The sequence below is a fragment of the Serinus canaria genome, chromosome 2 (assembly GCF_022539315.1).
Source record: "Serinus canaria isolate serCan28SL12 chromosome 2, serCan2020, whole genome shotgun sequence".
NCBI classification, from domain to species: Eukaryota; Metazoa; Chordata; class Aves; order Passeriformes; family Fringillidae; genus Serinus; species Serinus canaria.
The window spans coordinates 126447877-126464499 of NC_066315.1; the positions used below are offsets into that span (position 1 = coordinate 126447877).

The following is a 16623-nucleotide window of genomic DNA, read 5'->3' on the forward strand; positions in this document are numbered from 1 at the left end:
AGTACAGACCTGTGAGTGGGTGTTTTAACAACTCAAAATATTTCTTAGTGCCTTATTAAATTTTTGATTCAGACATGCCAATGTCTCTTTCCTATTTCAGACCTAGATCATATTTAATCTGAATTCATGTTTTATATTTAAAAACCCCACATTTATTTGTTTTGGGAAAGATAGGTGTTTATGTGTAGATCTTTTTGTTATGTAGTTTAACAAGAAATGTTGCAAGTGTCAAAGGATATGATGACCACAGCAATGTCAGCAGGTTTCATTTTTCTCCAGCCGTGTTTATGAAAGCAAAAACCCAACCAAAGCCAACCCTGACATATTTAGTTTCTTTTTGAATATACAGACTGGCCCAAACACTGACATTCTCTTTATCAATCTTATTGTTACAAAAACTGTACATTACAAACAGTATAGAAACAAACTGAAAGGAATGTGCCACACATCCTGGCTAATTTTCTATATGCAGTTTAAAAATACAGCCTACTCCCTTATAGTGCACAGTTATTGTGTAGAGTACATCACTAGTTAAGTGGACATGATAGAAGAGCTCTAGTTTTCCTCAGCACAGAGAATAAGAGCCAATTCTGCTCGGTAAAGCTTTCCTCCATCAGACAAGGCCATGATGCTTTTCTTGTATGTTGCAAGGTTGGTAATGTCTAGTTCCTATTTAAAGAACAGATAATGCTTTATAATCCTGTTTAGTTATCAGCATGAACAAGTTTACTTCCAATGGCAGGAAATGAGAAAAAATCCCAGGTATTCTCAGCCTGTCCAACAGTAACACGCTAAGATGTTTTTTATATATTTGTATGTTATCCATTATATGATAGCCATATGTTAGCCTGCTGCTAGCTGGTGTCTCAGAAGCAAGCAAGCTCTTGACAGTGTAATCACAACTCCCCTAGTTCAGGATTTACACTGCTATTATTTCCACCACAATTTTTAGTTGTACTTTGACTTCAGGAATTATGACTTAGAAGCTCTATATTTATCTTATTAGGGTGGATTAAAGTGTCCTTAAAATCCAAATTAAATCTAATCTCTAAGGGGAAAGAAGCCCTCTAGGATTACCTTTTTGTTCTTTTCACAGAGATCCTTCAGTAGGGCATCAAGTTCATTTTCATCTATATAGCCGTTGCCATCCTGAAAAATACCATGAAAGACAAGTTTAAACATTTATTTTTAGTTCCAGAGGTTACAGCTAGTTCTCCACGTGTTCAGAAAATAAGTGCCAATAAACTACACCATTAATAAAAACATTTTTTAAAGACTTACTTGATCATACATCTCAAAGGCATTATTGAATTCTTTTGCACACATTTTGACACCCTAAATGCCAAAAGGAAAGAAAACAAACCCATTAATGACACCAGTTATGTGTGATGGTAAGCGGTTACCTAAAGAATGTGAATATTCATACCTGAAATTTAATAAGAAAATTTTCCTGTACAGGGAGCAGTCTTTGGAGGGAAAAAAAACAAAGGTCAAAATATTTAACTGTTCCCATTAGAGCACTTGACATATGATATTTCTTGTGAAAAGAAATAGAAGACATACCTGGCCAGTTCAGTAAGCTCCAACTTTCCATCATTGTTTGCATCAAACATCCTGAGCTGAAAGAATTTATATATTTAATATATCAATCAAAATTAATCAACCTAATGCAGAAAACACTTATTTGGAAAACTTAAATCCAATTAACTTTGTCCTGAAATTATGTCCCCGGGTCACATTTGCTGTGTAACACAGTTTATTTTATGTACTGACTAAGTAATTTAAAGTAAATAATTCTACTGCAAAATCTTGATAAGAAAACAGATAAACAATTCTGATTAACTTGCAGCAAGGTAAGTCTTAGCCTGCCTAGACTGCTGAATTAATTCCCTGTATGAGAAATGTGCACGTTATTATTTATAAATGAGAGGAGTGTTGATGTGATAACACTTTTTTTGACTTCATGTCATGATTGGGTAATAGAATCATTATTCTCTAGTCATAAAGATGTAAAACTGTTGGGTTAAGTGCAAGAATAGAATCCAAGGCATTCAATTCCCAAGACAGAAAGCAAAAGACATTTCATTCAATTGAACAGGTCTAACTATATAAGTAAAGACAGTATATTTTTACTGTGAAATATTTAAAAAAAAAGTGAACAGATGCTGTAGATGATCCTATTTTCTTGATGTCATGAAAATAGGAAAATAAGTCTCTCAAAATAAGCATAATTAAATTATAGTAACAACTATGTTAATATAATTTCACAAAATAACTTGTTATTATTATATCTAATAATTTTAATAGCTCTACTATTAAAGTGTTTTCCTTTGAGGCCTTGAAAGAACGAGTTCCTGCCACTTGAAAGGCACGAACAGCATATAATAGCTGTTAGAAGTAGATGAAGATATTGTTCCTGCATAGGACTTTTCTCTTCCAGTATTTATGTCTGTACAGTTCCATTTTTCTATTTTCAAACACCATATTGTACTTTCTGTGCAATAAAAGAGTCACAAAAGCAGCAGACTACAAAGCATTGTATGGAAAGCACCACCAGCCACACTCCATCCCATCACCTGCAATCCCAGTAATTTTAGATGTCATTTATAGACAAGAGGAAAAGCAACATCCTGTATTGCCATATCTACATAAATATATATCCTTTTTAAGAGGGAGCTAATGTAATGCAATGAAAAAAGGCCTGATTTCACTTTGTTAATACACAATAAATGACAAAGGATGCCAGAAAAAGTGACCAATTCTACAAACACCTATTTCTACACAATACCATGGTTCCTTTTAACATTTCCTTCCTTTGTATAAAAGCATCTGCCTTGTGTGCATTTCCCAGGAAACACACATTTACATTTGAGGGAGGTAAGCAGTGCAGCTGTGAAGTGAATTTATTTTGTATTTTGATGTGCTAGTGGCTGGCTCTGCCTGCCAGCATCTGCTCAGGATTTGTGTGTTTTTTATTGTCCTTCTGTTTTCTCCAGGAATGATTGGAGAGCTGGGCTTATTTTTTCTCTTTTACCTAAATTCTTTGTCAATGTGTGTCTCTGCAGAAGCCAGAACTTATAGCACACTTTAGGATAGAGGTCAAAAAGCTCCCTGAATGAAAATATTATCTTCAGCAGTGAATGAACAGTGACAATTTTATGTAAATGGTTTATACTGGTACAATGAACCAGCAGACTTTTTCCAGGAGAAACACAAGTTTTGTTCAGCCAATCTTAAGCCAGTTTGAGGCCTAGTGCACATTTTTGATTTTTACAAGTATTGTAGGATGAAAACAAGCTGGTAAAACAAAAAGATATAGATTTATACATTTCCTGAAGACCAGAATTCTGTCTTTTTTTCTCTTGAAAAGCCCATGCAGAAGCCAGTACTGGTCCTTACCGTGGAGTGCCATAGCAATGGGATGGATGGATTGTTCAAAGGATGGGATGACCAAGGAAGCAACAGTTTTGCTATAATGTTTATCTAAAATATCAATCATCTTCCTTGAAGCAAGGGGAAAAGAAAGTGTGAGGTATTTGTAAATGTAAGGAGGCCACCATGCAGTGATATCTTTTAAGACAAGAGACAGACACAGCACTGAAAGAAGGCAAAATATAGAAAGTAACACCCAGTTAATTTGATCTAAACAATATAATTATGACAAGAACAATTTTTCTCTTATGAAATGTGAAGACTTTGGTTTTACAGCTAGCAGCACGAGGGAGCAAACCAGGGAAAATACAATGGAATGGCATGATACTATATAAAAACCAAGAAGGTTAAAAATTCCTGGACTTTTCTTTTTGAGCAGTACTGCCCATTATGGAAAGTTACTGAGTAACTTCCCATTACCCCATTATGCCTTTAAATAAACTTACCATTATTTCTGTGTATTCTGTTAGCTTTGAGTCTTCAATCTGCTTATTTGCTTTCTGTAATAAATCTTTCAAGAAGCTCTGTTAAATAAATAGAGTAATAGGTGAATTTTAATCTACAGTATAAAAGATTTGACTTGCTAACTTCAGATTAAAGTAATGGGCAATAGTATTTTACTTTCACTTTAGTATCTACTACTGAAGTGCCAATAAGTACGAAAAAATAGTTATTAACAGTTAAGAGGAACTTTTGGAAAGTTCAAGTATATTGCATTTTATTTGGAAAAAGTAACTAATAAAACTTCCTGCATTGTATGCAATTAGTTGTATTGTGAATTTGGAAAAAAGTTTGGCTTTCAAGTATACTGCTTCTTAATATGCACTATCAGTAAACTAAACTAATTAACCTTGAGTCTCCTTGAAAACTTGTATGCCTAATCACTTCTTGCAGCATCTGAACAATTTTACAGAAAGTTTCAATGATTAATTGAGTTCTGTCCTTGCCTATGGCATTACCTCATGCTAGAAGTGAACATTGATTCTTCCTAGTTTGTATTTTAAATGTGTGCAGCCAATTTCATTGCATTTTTGAATGAGAATTTGATGTCACATGACTTGAAACACCAGCCATTTTTACTTTAAAAAATAAGATGGTTTCCACCCATTCCATGTTTTAAATTTCTGTACTAGATCTGTGACATTAAATAAAGGAAGATAGCAAATTATAAAGCAAGGGCCTTGCAAGACCTGATGAAAGACCTAATTCCTGTCATCAGCTGGAGTGTCATTATCCTTGCAGAATTTTTGACCACATTTCAAGACAGAAAATGGGAGAGCTGATAAGAAAATATACTTGTATTCCTGGACCTGAATGCAACCATGTCAATAGTGGTATGACTAACACTCGCTATAGTTCTTTCAGCCTGGCCCCCTCCAGGCTGGAGGCCCTTCCTGGTAGTTTGTATAATGAAGAACAGGACTGAAATGTTGTGAATGGATGTTACAGAAACCCGTTTAATCTTGTGTGCTTCAATGGAAAATAGAACTGGAAGGGAAATTAAAAGGTTATTCAGTCCAAGTCTCAAGAAAGAATTCTATCTATCTAAACTTCCTGAATTAGTCTCTGATCTGAGCTATTGCCAAACCTTTCCTAAATACAGGCAGAGATGAAGAGTCTGCCTCCCCCTTAGACAACATATTCTACTGTCATTACTATTGTTAGAAAGTTTTCTTGATTTCCAGCTTAAATTTCACTTACAAAGTTATAAGTGGGTGTACTCCTCCCATTGCAAATACTTTAAAATGTTTAGGCTTGCCAAGAAATACTGATCTAAAAATAAAACTGGACATTTATGTCTTATTTTCAGTGTTAAAATGACCTCTTTCTCTGATGCAAACGAAACCTCACAGCACAAGAGAGATGAACCATTAGAGATTCAGTTAAAATGTCTTCATTCTTCAGCTGGCCCTCAATCAACCCTGCCTTTTAAAATCTATTTTAAAATATAGCAGTCAGCAGGCATCATCTAACAGCTGGAGAGTTCTCAAGTGCTACCTTTTCCTGATCCTGCAACTTTAAAAACACTGGCCTGGTGCACCCAGTCAGCAAAAGAATGGGCTTGTCTGCCTGAGGGTTACCCTGAGCTTAAATCCTCAGCAAATGTCACACAGATATCAAACTCAAAAGAGAAAGGGAAAAGGAAAAAAGATGTGAATTTTCTGTGATGGATTTCTTTTCTGAGCAGAAGAACAGTAAAGATTTTGAACAGTTTGATCTCCTGGTGCTTTATTTAAAACTTACATCACTCTTTATACCACATATGGACAAAATAGTCCAAATTAGATGGATAAACACAGATAGTTCTCTTGCTATGAATTGCTTTGATTCCTTTGAATGCAATGCTTCCTTTTAGCTACAATAATGACTCAAATGCAGTTCAGCTGTGGAAAATGGCACCTTTCTACTCAGAAAGCTGTTGTATATGAGCATCTCTGCTATGAAGAAAGGCAGAGAGAATTGGGACACTTAAGCTTGGAGAAGAGGAGCTTCAGTAGATCATCAAAGTATATAAGTGCTTCAAGGGAAGGTGAAAAGAGGATGGAGCCAGGCTACTGACCAGAGACAATGGTGACAAAGTGAAACACAAAATGTTCCTTCTGAGCATCAGGAAACAGATTTTCACTGCAAGGATGACACAGCACTGGCAGAGGTTGCCCATGGAGGCTGTAGAGTCTTCATTCTTGGTGACATGCAAAGGCCAAATGAAAAAGGTCCTGGGCAACTGGCTCTGGGTGGTATTGCTTGAGCAGAGGGGCTGGACCAGATGACCTCCTGAGGTTCCTAACAACCCCCTATGATTCTGTGATCCTAACACAACATTGACAAATTGATGTCGGTTGTATGACTAGGGAAATAAAATCACCCTTGTTTCAAGATTTCTTAACTGTGCAAGGCTGAGATGGCTAATGGGGTAACCTTGATCCTGCTCTTATTTGTGCATACTAAAGCTGATACCAAAATCCTTCTGGGTTAACCAAGCAGAGGCAGCACAGTACCATTAGTGTTAGTCTAGCAGTATTAAAGTTAGGAAATTGCAGGGTTATGTGGTACTAGAGACAGCATCAACTGTCCAGCAGTAGAGTGTTTAATAGTAGTGATGCTCTTAAGAAAAAACACAACAAAGCAGCTCTTTTCCCTAAGAGGCCAAAAAAAAAAAAAAATAACCAACATAGCTGTCAGAGACTCATCTTGTTTTCTTAATCTTTCTTACTTTTAAGCTAGCTGGTACCCCAAGTCATTTGATACCAACACTGACCTGAATTAAAACATGGCTTAAAAAAACCATTGTTTTTTAAGAGATTAGACTTTTCCTTTAAATAATTTACTGGCCACAAAAACATCAGCTAATTGTATTGCATTTTTTGTCATGTTTGAAATGCAAAAACATGCACAGGTGGGTATCTGAAGAAAGAGATAGCTGCACAGGCTGTAATCCAACACCTGTTCTCATGTTGTTCATGCTCATAGATGATACTGGTTTACCTTAAGTTCCTCAGAATCAATGAAGCCACTGTGGTCGCTGTCATATTTCCTCCATGTCTGCAATCAGAATGGGAATGCTTTAATGAAATGTTTGTGGCAAGCAGGTCTTTGATGGTTTTGTAACAGACAACTTTTCGTACTGTACCTGCATGAAATCTTCACTTGACTTTAGCTGCTGGCATCTGAAGAACAACAGGAAATTCTCTTCCGTTGGCAATACCTGAGCAAGCTGTAAGAAAATTTTAGATTAAATTTTGGCTCTTTATCAGGCCTGCTGAGCCTGTAATAGAGCATGAAGATTTTTAAAAGTGTATGGAATTCTTTTTGCTCATACTGCTGCTACTGTATTGTGGCCCACTTGGAAGCTTCATCCTGCTAGCTGAAGTGTTTGGAAGGTGCCTCTGAAAGGCTGCTGGCCTGCAGCTTTGTCACAGTCATCAAGGTCAAACAGAACTTGAGGTCTGAGAGGAGGGAGTAAGGTAGCACTTTACCAAAAGGGTAGCTGGGGAAAGGGGGAAAAAAATCACCCATGCAGAATTAGAATCTGTATTAAAATCCATTGAATCAGCATGAAGGGAAAGCACAACACAAGGATTCACAGAGGATAAGTGTGAAGGACCACGAATTAGAAAACAGAAATATAGACCACTCAGATACCAAGGAAGAGCAAGAAAGAAAGGAACACTGACATGAAGAACGTGTGTGTAATGTAAATGGTTAAATATAAGGAAAAGCCAGGAGAAAAAAACCCAGAAAATAGGGAGGGTAAGGGATGGCAGTTCTCATTTGTCAGTCACAGAAATGTGCTCAAAAAGAGCTATAAATACCAGGAAGAAATCAAGAGGGCTTTTAGCCCTGCAAAACCAGGGATGGTTCTTCCAATGCCTCTTCTCTACAAAAGGCTTTTTTAAAATCAGACATTATTGTACTGATTATTGAAAATGTTCATTTACTATAACTCAATTTTGGCAAGTGACAAATGTAGAAGATGGAAAGTATGCTGTATAATTTAATGTAAATTAATGATTTGTTTTTAACAAAAGCCCAATATTTTTTCTGTCCTCAAAATGTATGAAATATATTTTGATTAAAAAAACTTTTTACTTGAAGAATAGACCAGCTGTGCTTACTATGGAGAAAATGGAGAAAGACTGCATTTCTTAGCTGCATTTTTTTATGTAAAATGACATCTGCAGACTTTCTGGAGTCCCATCTTAAAATTTTGATTCAAATTTTTCTTTTTCTGCCTTCATTTCACACCCTCAAATCTTTTGCTCTGCCTATTTCAGTGCCATTGCCTAATTGCTGAGGCTTTTTTATTGGGAACCAGCAGAGCTATAAGTGGCTTCAGCTCTCACCTCACAGACACAACAAAGTTATGGAGACATATCTCTTGTTTCTCTAAAATGACATGTGCAAGGAATCAGTTAAATTCTTTTAGTGTTGTAGAGCTGAAGAGACACATCAGAGCGCTCTCCTTACCGGAATGGTGCAGCTGATGACAGGCTGTCAGGCCCATCAGAACCTTCTGAGTGCTTTTGCTGAGTGGCTGAACACAAAATCAAAACCAACCCAAGAAATGCGTTTTTGTCAGCAGCTTTCAAAACCTACTCCATCATAAATAGAACATACACGTATGGGTGAGTATATATTTATGTGCATGCAATAGCTAAATGTGTCTAACTCAGTCCTGATTTAGGAAAAAAATATCTTCATTTCTCTCATGACAGAAAAGCTTTGATTTTTGGAGTATGCTCCTATTTCACAGCAAATGTTGAATGGAAGAACTATTCAGAATAAAAAAGATAGTTTGGGTGAAGTGACTGATTATAACAATGGGAAAGGATTTGCTTTTGTGGAAAATATAAATAAGATGTCGTTCAATGACATAGCTAACTCCTGTGAATTTTAGCAAGGGCACCATAAAATAGTAACTGTCCAAAGGATCATTAACAGCTTATTAGCAGTACAAAACTGTAATTGAGGCACAGAATATATTACCTCTGAAAGAAAATTACCTAATTTTAAGCTATACCTCTCACCCTTTGTAAGTCTCGGGGGAAAGCCTTAAATTGCTTTTTGTGGAAAACTCTGCAGTATTAAAGGGATGAGTAGATTGTGTGGAAACTGGTTCAACTTCCCAGTCCCAGTTTTATACCACTACCAAGAAGAAAGATGGAAACCTGGTGCTATTTTAAGTGATGACTTCTTTGTGGGGATAAGCACACAAAGAAGGGGGGGACTTTGTGAGCACCTTTGAGTAAGAGTGCAGACCACTGCAAGTCTGTGTAGGGCAGCAATAGTAGTTTAGTGAGCCTTGAGATTTGCTGCTCAAGAGAAGGTTGGTTGTCTCTGGATTGCAAATAATAGAGGACAACTACCAGCCTGAGACTGGTTTGACTCCTCTCTGGTCAGCTGCAGGCTGAGGTGTGTCTTTATAGGCTACCTAGCAGAAAAAATACTCTCAGTACCTAAACCAATATCAGAACTATTTTCTAGACATTGTTCGCTAAGTAAATTCCGTTGATATTTAATGCTATTTAAAATTCCTTTCGCCTGACAGAGTGAATTTGCTTTTTAAAATCCCATAATAGAGCATGGGAGTACAAAGAATATTTTAGGCTAATAAGTAGTCGATTTTTTGGCAGCAGTAATCTTCAAATAATTTGAATGAGAAATTGCTGCAGCTCTGAGTTTTGAAACCTTGGATTTCACAGCCACATTTTGGTAAAAGCATCGGTCTCAATGAGTACAAAAGGTGAATTAAAGGTCTCTTACACAATGGAAAGAAAGTGGGCAGGTCGGGCTCTGCCTTTAGCTGGAGGACACTGGATAATAGCCAGCAAATTAACTGCAGTGTGCTTGCAAAGACAGAACCAACACTTGAACTGAGCTGAAAATCCACTTCTCCCTCTGTGAAGCCAGCCAAGCCTCCTCTTTATCTCAGTCAACAGACCTTTCCTGAAAACTCAATATTGGCTGGCACATTCTTTGTCAAATGCTGGGTGTCCGTTTTGAGAGCCGCGAGCCTGAATGGCTTTACCTAAGTTTTCTTGAACAGCATTCACACAGTTTTCAGAAAAATTATTTGATGTACTGAGTAAATGGGAACAATCTGGAATTACTGGTTAATTTTTTTAATATAAGGAAGGAGAGTCAAGTCCCAGTACCAACTTTAATATCATACTGCTCGGCACGTACCACACATTTCATGAGTCCCATCAGCAGTTTCCAAATCTAGCTTGATGCTGATGTAAGGGAAACAAAATACAGCTATTGGGTTTGGAAACTGCTATATTAAGGGAGAAAGTCCCTTCAGTCACTGAACTCCATACTATCACTATTCGCTTGCTTCCGTGAATGCTGAGCATGCTTGGCCCTTCACTGGGGGTGGTGAGCCATATCAGACTCCATTGGATTTGCTCATCTTCCCTCATTAAGTAAACATCAGAATCAGAAATAGAATTTGAAAGGTAAAACTCCCAGTTATCTTCCCTAAGTGAAGAAGAACAGTCTTTTTCAGGCACTGTTCACACATTCTTCTTGCATCAGTGCTGACTCCACAGATATTCAAAAAGACTAATTTGAATAAAATTCTTCAATAACAAATAAATTAGCATTTTTTAGTCCAAAACAAAAAGAGTTGTTATACCAAATAAACTCTACTTCTTTCTAAATGCAAAGCTATTTGATCAATGCTAAGTATTGTTAAAAGATGCACTTTTAAAAATCAATTGTGGCTGCAAGTGAAACAAATTGTTCACATTTCTGTGGTAGTTTAGTCATAATTACATATGCCTTTAAACAAGTATATAAAATTCAGACATACAGCAGAGGAGAAAAGGTATCTTGTAATGATCTATTGTATCAGCAGTGATACTTTCTATTGACTTCTACAGATTCTATTCAGTCCTCAGTTTTAAAATTAGATACTGACCCAAAGCTGGTCACTGTAGAAACTTTGCAGGCCTGGCTTGTTTCCAGCTGCTTTTTAATTAGCTCTCTAGGTCAGATTTCTTATTATCAGGAAAAAAATACAGTATCATTTAATAATAAAACCACAGTCTCACTGCACTCAGAGTGACATAAATGAGTCGTTGATTTAAGTTCAGAGAAGTGACTTCTCAAACTGTAACCCTATAACCCAACAAACTCTCCTTGTTGAATTGCAGTGCTGAAGAGTGAAATTCAGAGAAAACACAATGGTTCCCTGCTTCCTATCAAGTTGTCTAAGTTATACAATTGTTGAGCAGCTGTACGAAGAGAAGCTGGTTATCTTCAGCCTCTTCAGAAAATGGGAGTAAGGAATGTGAGAATTTTCTGCCTGCAGTTCTGTAAGTTCTGTAAGTTCAAGAAAGGAAATCCTAAGAAATTCATCCTTAGTCATGATTAACATGCTGGCTTACTTGGGTTACATATTTGGGGTTTTTTAGAATAGATTACATACAGTGAATGCCCAATTAACTTCACTCAGATGTTATCATCACTATCAGGAATGGTGACAGAGCACAAGTTCAAAATCACAGGTAGCACTACATCACATTACTTCTCTTCAAATTACCTTTTTAATTTAAATTTCTGAAATAGAACTTTATTCTGCTTTGTAGAAAACCCAAATTGCTGTTGATGCTTATTTGTATTGAATGAAGAGAGAAAAGTTGAATGACTTGTGGTGAAATGTCTGGAATGTGGTAAGGAATACATTACTTGTTAATGAAGAAGTTTCATTAGTGAAAAGAAAAAAAAAGATATTAAGGGTGAGGAAGAAATATTCTAAAAATCAAAAAAAAATCCAAAGTATTGGCACATTATGCTCACATTGTTCTGTGCTAAAAGTAAAGTTACAAACTGTCTTACCTCAACTATACCTATTTTTCCATCAGTAGATTTCCCATACTGGTCCACAAAAGCTTTCATTTCAGGCGTTAAATCCTACAAAGTTACAATGATAGAATCATTACTTTAAAATACAAGAAACAAATGTAAACATACTTGAATAATCTATTATTTGCCAAATAATATACCATATCTAATGAAGTACTCACACATTGCAGCTACACTCGTCAAGTTTAAATTTTTTTTTTAAATTTTACTTCCTAGGGAATTCTAATATAGCCAGTGTGAATGATTGGCATCTAAATGCTTAGAACACTATTTTATTTTACAGAATGAAGAAATTATAAAGACAGATGTGTTGGAAGATGTGTCTAACAGTTCCTTTGTTTGAGATGGTGACAGTGAAGTTCATAGGCAATTATTACTCCATTTTCTCAGTTTTCATTTTTAAATTAGTAACTTGAAGGCAGTGCAGCATCTTTCAAAATAAGGAAAAAATTTCAGTGTTATACATCTGAACACCAAAATAGTCTTTCCACATCTTTGAGTGGATTTTTCCTGAACAATGGATGCTATTTTAGTCCTAAAAATCTCATCACAATATCATATTTTTCACTGTTTAGTATTTGGTTATCATGGAAACAGAGTCAAAATGTCACTGATTAAATGTAGAAAGGGAGATTTAGTCAGGAGAAAACTTTAAGCAGTACCTTAAATCTAACAGAATAAAGCCATCGTCGTTGTCCATATAAATTATGGTCCCTGCTAAACATCTGTCTTCTAAAGACTATTCTCATTCTAGGCTATGGCAAAAAGTGCCAGCTTTGGGGTAAATATCTAAATATTTGATTTTACACTTCAACTGGACCTGCCTTTCTTTGATATGAGATGTCATCAACCTTCAATACCGATTAAACTTTTAATTTTCATTGAATTTCTTAGAGGTAGAAGCTAGTGAAACCATTCAGCAAGAACAGGGTTACAGTTATATTGAAACAATGGACAATTCTACAGTTATAAATGAAGTTATGTCAGACTTTGGAAATTAAAGGTTTAGCTGTTATAATAGATCTGATTATAAAGAACCTAAGTGATTTTCTCACTGGAGACACAGGGACTCTCAGCTGTACAAAGTCCACTGTAGCTTGTCCCAAATTTCACCTGCCAAAGCTAACTAAAATGTCAGTTCCTTGTAGCTGATGCAGTCACGGCCTAGTATCCTATTTCTGTCAAAGTCATCCATAGCAAGTTAGTAATTTGCCGTGGCTTTAATTAGAGATGTGGTTATTAATACAATGGACTTCAAAGTCACCTTTCATCTAACGATCCCAGTGTGGGGGACAAGTTTGCTTAGCAGATAGAATGGAGAATTAGACAGCTGGATTTTAATTAGTCCTGGTTAAATATTTTACTAATCTTTCTAAGAGCAGCTCTGCAGTGCCGGACATTCATCCAGTGTCCAGCCATCGAAGGAGGCACAGTTGATTACAGGTTAAACAAACCAGGAAACTTATCCTCTAGTTCATTATTCAGAAATTATGGTGAGTGTTTTGGTGTTCACTTAACCTGCTCATGAGCTGCTTGAAGAGTTATTTTAGTTATGTTATTCAAATAAATGCTCTTGGTCAAAAAAAAATGCCTAAATTTAACTTTGTCCAAAAGCTGACACAGATGCAGTGCTCAATTTTTGAAATAAAGAAACTAGCCCTTCAGATACCTCAGAAAAGATACCTCAAACAAGTGGAAAAAATTAGCTTTTCCTGACACAATTTGACAATGTAAGGATAACTGGCACTACAGAAACACTCACATAATTGTACTCATAAAAAACATCCTTCTGTGCAGAAATATTGTCATTATCTATACAGGCAGGGAAAGTGGGAAATGGATGTGGAATAGCTCAGACAAGACCCCCCTACTGGCACTTCATCAACCTCTGTGCTGGTCACTTACACCCCAGCATTTCTTTTGGCAATTGGCACTCCCAAATAGAGAATGGATTGCATAAATGAAGGTCACAATAAACAGAAACTATGTTGGTACACTTTTGTGACTTTTATCTTTAAAAAAAAGTTCTTTTAGCATGGCTGAAGGTATACCAGATTAATTTAGTATCTACCATGAGGCATGAAACAAAAAGGCCTGATGTTTCCAAAGCCCAAGCACTAAACCTTCTGAGCAGACATTCCCCCCTTCCAGGGGGCTCGCCTGTCTGAGAAAAAGCAGCTGTGAAAGTACAGGCTTACTGAGTGGATTAATGCAAGGATTAGCATCAGAACATAATTAGAACAGTTCTGCAGCTGGAAAGAATATTGGGAAATATTAAACCATCCTATTCAATGACAGCATCAATGTGATTCTTTAATGCATATGGCATGACTGATGTAAAATCCAGCTATGAAGAATGCATAATTGAATATTTCAAAAATAGTGAGCAGAAGAGCGACCTGAAATGCAGAAGTTAATGATGACAAAGAAGCTTTGGGGTGTTAAAAGAAGGACAGACAAGGAAATGACATATAACCTACACTAGTTTCTCAATGTGTCCCTCCTGGCAAAAGAATAGATATTCAAGATACTGAATTAGTATCCCGTGAGACAAGAAATGAACTAATGAGATGGTTGTTTAGCAAATGAGCCTTCAAATGCAAGAATCAGGTTAGATTTGAAACCTAAGATGACATATAGCTGTACTCCAGAGCCCACAGACCTGCTGCTGAATTTGCTACTGTAGATTGCTCTTTTCAGCAGAACACCCCAAAGCTAGGTTTGAATCAGAGAAATGGGACAGGAAAACTTAAAACATCTGAGCATTTTTAGAATACAGTGTCAGATACTGTCAGGAGTTATTTAAAAAAACTCACATACATTATAACATTTGTAGCAGATAAGAATAATCCTGCAAGTGTTTCTCTGTTGCTTTGAGTAGGCTATGTTTTAAAGAGATGCACACTTGCTTCGAGAGAGAAAAGATCCTGATCTTAAAATTATAAATACTTTTTTACTTTGAGCCTCTAATCAATTTTAACTACTCAATAATATATTAGCATTTCTACTAACAATGCCATTCATACTAAATATAAAGAGGCTTCAATATCTTCTTTCTACCGAGCAAACTTGGGAGTTTCCCGCACTTTAGCATAGAAGAGAGATTTGTTCTGTTGCAGTACTTGAAATGCATCAAAGTTGTTTAATATTTTCTGGGAAAAAAAAAAAAAAATAGAACTTTTCCTTCTAAAACACCCACACTGATTTTCCAATTTTCTGTTTTGTTTTGAATTTTTTAAACTTCAATTTTGATTTATTTTATTTTTAATTTTAGTTTGAACTTACGCTCAGGAAAATGAGAGCCTACACCAACATCTCCTATAAGAATTAACTGCTACCTAGACTGCAGTAACATTAGAGACATTAGTGAGAGACAGATTTTCATATGTATAAAGTTTGTCCTCATACAATTTATATTATACAATATTCCACAAAAACAATTAAGGTTCATATTAATTATTTTTTTCTGCATTTAGTTCTAAAATATATAGGAACTTTCAAAGCAAAGTTAGATATAGAAAAGCTATTTCTCAATTTGGAGGAATTCTTATTAAAACATATTAATCTATTTTCTTCATGCACACATCATCGACTTAAATTGTTTTTTTTCTGTTTCTTCAGAATTTTTTTAACATAGATTTATTTAGACCGATTCCATTAAGTTATATATTGGGCTTTGACGCTAAAAGTGGTTGTATTTTTACACAGAACCTTTCTTTTCTTTCTTTCTTTCTCCCTTTTCCTTTCCCCCTCGCATGGGCATATTTTGGAGGAAATTAATAATAAATTTCAATAACTAATAATAAATTTTCAGTAACTCATTCACAGACGTGTTTTGACAACACTATCAAAAACTTTGCTGTCTCTCTGAGCCGTTTAAACAGCCAGGATTTGGTACTCATACTCCTGGTGAAGAGCAATAAGTGTTTAGGAGTCATCTGCAGATCTATTTAGTGACCACCAAGGGGCAGAAACGCATTTCAGCCCGTGCTGCCCATTAGGTGTGAAATTAAGAGTCCAGCTACCCTGAAGTGATGGGTTTTTCTCTTCCTCTTTTTTCTTTTCCTTCGTCTTTTTTTTTTTTTTTTTTTTTTTTTTTTGTGTGTGTGTGTGTGTCCCTCTTCCCTCCAGTTTTAGATATCTGGATCAGATTAGATTGATTGCAATGGGACAAGGTCCCATCCAAGACAAAAAGACAGCATCCATACATTCCTTGACTTTTCTTTTTAAGCACCGTCAGAAGTATCAGCTTGAAGCCTTGCAAGGTACGAGCGGGAGCCGCTCATCGGTGAGGTGGACCCTGGTTTCACCTTTCCAAAGCAGACGATTTATCAGATGTGCAACCTGCTCATTTCTAACCAAGCTATTTCCCTTTGCCCGGTGCGGCAGGTGCGTGAACCGCGGGATGGCAAGAGAGATCAGAAGCAACCGGGGCACCGGAGTTTGCTCAAAACTCTTCTTTCCCGAAGAAGATGGAAAAGTGGGGCGAAACATTAACCTACCAAGCCTGCCTTCTTCCGTGCCTGCTGCAGCTCCTGGATGAAGTTTTGTAGCTCCTTCCCGTCCATGAACCCATTGCCTGAATGAACAACAGAAAGAGTTACGGCCGCCGTCACCGCTCCCTCCAAACTCTCTCCGTTCTCCAGCGCCGGCAGGGGCGTCTCCGACCCGGCTGCTCCCTCCCGGCGAGCGGCTCCCCGCGCACCTCTCCCGGTACCGGCCCCGCTCCCGATGGCGCCGGGGCTGCGGGCGGCGGGCGGGGACCGGGCCGCTCTCGGGCGGGCAGCGGTGCTGTCCCCCCAGCCTCCCGCGGGCTCGCCC

At 36.9% G+C, this 16623-nt stretch overlaps 1 protein-coding gene across 1 annotated transcript; it reads right to left on the reverse strand.

Annotated features, from left to right (window-relative positions):
- Nucleotides 1-280: 280 nt before the first annotated feature.
- On the reverse strand, nt 281-16376 carry CALB1 (calbindin 1). The gene is made up of 10 exons (XM_030238521.2): nt 16305-16376; nt 11776-11850; nt 7064-7147; nt 6919-6975; nt 3879-3956; nt 1564-1619; nt 1427-1466; nt 1282-1335; nt 1078-1149; nt 281-669 (listed from the first exon to the last, which is right to left on the reverse strand). The coding sequence occupies exons 1-10, from the start codon at nt 16368-16370 to the stop codon at nt 556-558; spliced, it is 696 nt and encodes a 231-aa protein (XP_030094381.2). The 5' UTR covers nt 16371-16376; the 3' UTR covers nt 281-555.
- Nucleotides 16377-16623: the final 247 nt, after the last annotated feature.

Coding starts and splice junctions, on each gene's coding strand:
- CALB1 (XM_030238521.2), bottom strand. CDS start 16,370: ATGGACGGGAAGGAGCTACAAAACTTCATCCAGGAGCTGCAGCAGGCA. Junction 11,851..16,304: donor CACGGAAGAAGGCAGGCTTG/GTAGGTTAATGT, acceptor GTAACTTTGTAG/GATTTAACGCCTGAAATGAA. Junction 3,957..6,918: donor TTGATTCTGAGGAACTTAAG/GTAAACCAGTAT, acceptor TTTATTTAACAG/AGCTTCTTGAAAGATTTATT.